The sequence below is a fragment of the Quercus suber genome, unplaced genomic scaffold (assembly GCF_002906115.3).
Source record: "Quercus suber isolate HL8 unplaced genomic scaffold, Cork oak 2.0 scaffold_329, whole genome shotgun sequence".
In the NCBI taxonomy this organism is placed as follows: Eukaryota; Viridiplantae; Streptophyta; class Magnoliopsida; order Fagales; family Fagaceae; genus Quercus; species Quercus suber.
This window is the reverse complement of record NW_027069782.1, coordinates 537273-542793: the sequence shown is the minus strand read 5'-3', so window position 1 is coordinate 542793 and position 5521 is coordinate 537273. Positions and strand designations below refer to the sequence as shown.

The 5521-nt window shown below is 35.3% G+C and overlaps 1 protein-coding gene across 1 annotated transcript in view; it reads left to right on the top strand.

The window, feature by feature from the left end:
* LOC112032128 (T-complex protein 1 subunit gamma) overlaps positions 1–5294 on the top strand; it is a 9457-nt gene extending 4163 nt beyond the window's left edge. Inside the window, exons 7-11 of the mRNA XM_065783149.1 lie at positions 1386–2048; positions 2120–2245; positions 2415–2519; positions 2611–2685; positions 4887–5294. Of these exons, the coding sequence (XP_065639221.1) occupies positions 1386–2048; positions 2120–2245; positions 2415–2519; positions 2611–2685; positions 4887–5075 (1158 nt within the window). The 3' untranslated portion in view covers positions 5076–5294. The remainder of the gene's footprint in view (positions 1–1385; positions 2049–2119; positions 2246–2414; positions 2520–2610; positions 2686–4886) is intronic.
* Positions 5295–5521: the final 227 nt, after the last annotated feature.

The window sequence follows — 5521 nt, the reverse complement described above, 5'->3', positions numbered from 1 at the left end:
GATTGGGAGGGGGGGGGGGGGGGGGGGGAGGTAAGGTATATAATGTGAACCGAGGTTGTGATAGTATGTAATGACTTGGGCGTTATTACTCTTATAGATGAATGGAAGAAGGGCTTGTATAATTTGTATCAACGTCTAGTGTAATAGGAACTTTATTTGGTGGAACATCTATATGTGACATCCAGAGAAATTAAGGGTCTATTTGGTTTGTACTTTTCAAAAGAGTTTTTAAATACTATTGTTCTTAGATTCAATTTTTTTTTCCTTTCCTTTTTTGTTTTTAAAAAAAATAAAAGCTTCATTAGTTACTCACTACTCTTTCACTCTTTCATTTTATTTAACAGAATGGTAAGCTGTGTCAATCAAGTAGTTCTCTTGTTGTACTGTTTAATTGAAGCTAGAAATATTGACAGTTCGTTATTGCAATAGTTTCAGTACTCTCTCTCTCTCTCTCTCTCTCTCTCTCTCTCTCTCTCTTTTGTGTGCTTGCTCTTCCACACACAAACACATGCATCTGTTTGTGTTCATGTACAGCCAGATACACAAACATCTTAATTGGCAGTTATTTTATAATGGAAAAGGGCTTGTAGTTTCCTTAGGTATAAGTTAAGCTTGCTTCTGTCTGGTGTACATAATATATGAAATTGTGGCAGGTGCAACAATGTTGGGGTTGGTCAAGAGCTGTATAGGCACAAAATTTACCAGCCAGTTTGGGGATCTCATTGCTGTAAGTATCTTCTTCTAAAGGTTACGCATGTGGATGTCTTGATAACCATTCTTTTCTCTTTTCCTTTGTTTAACTTGCAACTTGAATCTGTCTGGCATTTGATGCTTCTCAAGGCGCTCTAGAAAATGCTAGAATCTTTAAGAGTTTGCCATGAAATGTTGGGTATGCCTCATCCTTGAGACAATAATTTTGAGACATGCCTCATGCTTCAATAAGAAGAAAAGATGGCCCATGTGACAATTCATCATGCTTGTACTCATTTTTTTATTATCTAAACTTCAACTTGTAAGACTATTTAAGATTTTTGACCAATGAGCTCTAGCTGAAATGACACCTCCCCTCTTTATAGGGCAAAGGTAGAAGGTGAGTTAGTAAGTTCAAGACACGTGAGTGCCTGTGTAAATTACCAATAAAAAAGGAAGATTTTTTGTTGTCCCGGTAAAGAGACTGTGTTTAGAGTTGGTTCATCACATTATCCTTTTTTTTTTAAACAGGAAGACATGATGTTAATTTTTGTTTGTTGATAGCTTGCACTTGCATTGTCATGCTCTGCTCACCAACCATAAATGTCCCTTTTTTAACAAATATGCTGAAACTGCACTGTAACTTTATATCAATTGTTAAATTTATGTGTTGCTTTATTTCGGAAATTTTCTAGGATCTAGCTATAGATGCCACCACAACAGTTGGTGTTGATCTTGGCCAAGGCTTGCGAGAAGTGGATATTAAGAAGTACATTAAGGTTGAGAAGATCCCTGGTGGACAGTTGGAGGATTCAAGGGTTCTTAAAGGAGTTATGTTTAACAAAGATGTGGTTGCCCCTGGAAAAATGAGAAGAAAAATTGTAAACCCACGTATCATTCTTCTTGATTGTCCCCTCGAGTACAAAAAGGGTGAGAACCAAACAAACGCAGAGCTGGTTAGAGAAGAAGACTGGGAAGTCCTGTTGAGAATGGAAGAAGAATACATTAAGAACCTCTGCGACCAGATAGTGATGTTCAAACCAGACCTGGTAATCACAGAGAAGGGCCTTAGTGATTTGGCATGTCATTATCTGTGCAAGCATGGAGTTAGTGCAATCAGGAGGTTAAGAAAGACAGATAATAATAGAATTGCTAAGGCATGTGGAGCTGTTATTGTGAACAGACCAGATGAACTGCAGGAGTCTGATGTTGGTACTAGGGCTGGGTTATTTGAAGTTAAGAAAATTGGGGATGAGTTTTTTGCTTTCATTGTTGACTGCAAAGAACCAAAAGCTTGTACTGTACTTTTAAGAGGTGCCAGTAAGGATCTCTTGAATGAAGTGGAAAGAAACTTGCAGGTACTATAATGATGATCTGCAAATTATTGTGTTTGAGTAGTGCTGTTTTCTGAAGCATGTTTCTTATACAGGATGCCATGTCGGTAGCGAGAAACATAATAAAAAATCCAAAACTTCTTCCTGGAGGTGGTGCTACAGAGTTAACTGTATCAGCTGCTTTGAAGCAGAAGAGTTCATCTATTGAAGGCATAGAAAAGGTAAATGCTTGTCTCCTGCATCTATTTTATCACTACCAAGTAAATCTGAGATCTAAATTTATCTTTCTTGGAGAGACAGTGTATTGGCAAAAATTAGGCAGAGTGCTGTAGCTTTACATGATTACATAGTGCTTATCTTTTTTGTTTATGTTTTGTGGTTGTAAAATAGTGGCCTTATGAAGCTGCTGCCATCGCTTTCGAGGCTATACCCCGTACTTTAGCACAAAATTGTGGGGTGAATGTGATTCGAACCATGACTGCACTACAAGGGAAGGTAAGAGCCTTTATACATCATGGTCATATCATGAGTTGACAATTCAATTTTCATGTAGATACTAATCATTCTTATTTTTTTGTTTTGGTAGCATGCAAATGGTGAAAATGCATGGATTGGCATAGATGGAAACACTGGTGTAATTACTGACATGAAAGAGTGCAAGGTATGTTCAAAATGTTCTTGTGGACTTCCATTCTTGCTTTGTTTGGTGTAATTTCTATCTATCAACAATGCTGCATTTGTTTTGGCAGAAAATGTTTTATTGAAAATGACTTGTTTTCTAGAAAACGTTCTGGAAAACTGGCTTGTTTTCCTATGTTCGGTTGCAGCAATGGAAATGAGTTGGAAAACATTTTTTTATTGATTGTCTCACACAAAAAATCATTAACATTATTGTAATTCCAAACAGTTATATGAACCAAAACTTTCATTCACAACATGAATTTATGTAGTACATGTGTCTAATATATTTTCCAATTAGTTATCAAGAAAATATAATGAAAAATTATGGAAAAAATAATATTGTATATTCTGTTGCTTGTATGAAGTACAAAAGCACACCACAATTTGCTTGAACTCAGTAACTACTAAAAATAAAGCTTTAGGAGCTTCTTCAAAATATTAAATGCACCTGTAATTGGATTAAGTTCAACTGGGGCCTTTAATTCTAGATCAGGAATTCGTTTATTAGTGCCTGTGGCATTCTAGGCAAAAGCATCATTGCATGTAGCTAACTTAGGACATGTTTGGTATGCTGTAACATTACAATGATTATTCAAGTGTAATAAGTATTAAGTTATTTGGTTTCATCTTTATTGTAGGGAATAATTATTCCTTAGTAATAGCTATTCTTTAAATTGAGGAATACCTATCCCTTCTAGGTTGGCTGTAATAGTTATTCCTTAATGCATGTAACAACTTTTAAATTAACATATTTCCAAAAAATACAAACTTCCCATATGCATGATCTTTTACAGATTTTTTATATGTAACAATTAAACTTATGAATAGAAATTTTATTTCCAATAATAAAGATGACTATTCCCAACAAAATCTCCTTTTAGTGTACCAAATGTACCCTTAATGTTTGACATTGCTTGAGTGTCTTGTGGAGTAGTGTTGATTTTGCATGGATCATACTTAAAGTTTGCCCATTAAGCTTTGTACTTCTCTATGAATTTGGTATAGGAAAAATATTGATCCCAAAGAGTGTACTTTAAATCAAGATAGCTTAAATATTTGTTGCCAAAAACATTCATTAACTTATTGGTCATAAATATTATCAGACCACATTCCAAATCAATGAATATATTTTATTGATGTTTGGATGTTCAAAAAAGGACAAATTACAGTTCTGAAACAAATGGATAACCGCATCTGTTAAAATACTTCAAGTTAGTCAATCTATTCTAAAGTTTTCACAGCCTAGTGATGACAGGCAATAGTAGAAGCATCTGGACATTATCATCATAGTTCTTGCCACAAAAAAACTTTACATTAACCACTGAATAACCTTCCTAAATTCCTAACTAGCAACTTTACTGTTACATTTAATCTGGGACTGGGATTATCTATTATTATGGAATCAACCCAACTAGATCATCTTGTAATGAGAAACCCGTAGTAATTATTGGTCCTGTCTCAAGGCCGATGTTCTGTGCATAGCAACTTGCCACATACTAAGCATTGAAGCAAATATTAGGTTTCTTTTATTTTATTTCGAAGTTTAGAACTCTGCATCAAAATTCAAATCATTTCAATTATGGCACTTGCTGTAGCTAGATTATTAACCTGGTTGTCTGAGATAGAACTAGTGAAGCAGCAAAGCCTAAAGAATACATGTTTGGTCACAAGCTTATTGAAACAATGAGCAGCAAGCAATTTGTAATTCTTCAAATTTTATGGAAGAGACATCAGAAACAACATCAGCTTATGAAAATGACAAACGTTAGGTAATAAGTCTCAAACAAATATTTTATATTAAAACCAACTAAAAAGTGCTCATCTTCAAAATCAAGTTTTTGAAAACAGAAATTAAAATACATTCCTAGGCATGCGCTTAGTGTTCTGTTGACCAGATCCTTAGTTTTTCATTGATTGAAGTTTTTGTGCCAAATCAAACACCACAAAATGCGGAAAAATATTTTATAGAAACTGTTTTTTTTTTTTTTTCCCCCCCCCCCCCCCCCCCCCCTTCCTGTCTCCCTTCCCCTTCTTTTTGAAAGCATTGACTCTTTAGGTATTAGTACCTTGATTTTTCTGTATCATATTGTGATAAAACTAACAAACTAAGTTCTTTGTGTTCTACTATTAAATATATGACTGAATGAACTGTTGAATGCTTGGCTGATCATATATTGTCAGATTTGGGATGCCTACAATGTGAAGGCACAAACTTTTAAGACAGCCATAGAAGCTGCTAGCATGCTCCTTAGGATTGATGACATTGTGAGTGGGATTAAGAAGAAGCAGGCCCCTGGAGCAGGAGCTCCATCAAAGCCCACGGTTGAGACTGAAGCAGATGCTGACAGTGAGCAAATACTTCCTGACTGAATATATCAGAACAATTAAAGGCTTTACTTTTTGTAGTGTTTGAAGGAAGCTGGGTGTCCAACAGTTTTGTTGAACTTTTGACTTATGTACCGTTTGAAAATTTCAGATTTTTGCCTTGTGCTGTCCTGGGACCACCTAGTCTGTTCTGGGAGCAAGTGTAATTACGTTAAAAACGTTTAATGGGATTTCTTTTATTAGCAGAATCCATTATTATGATGATTTCTTCTTCCCGTGTGTTTATTGGGGGTAATTCCATTTAGTGGCACAATTGAGAAACATTGCATAGAGGACTTTTAAAGGATACCTAGGCTGTTCCAATTCTGCTCAATTGGCCCAGGCTCTCTCAGGTTATTTAACAAAGTTTTGGCTTTGCTATGTTTGAGCTTTGCTTCATATTTACTGAAATTCCTGGAATTTTTGAAGTAGATATTGAATTACCAAAAATC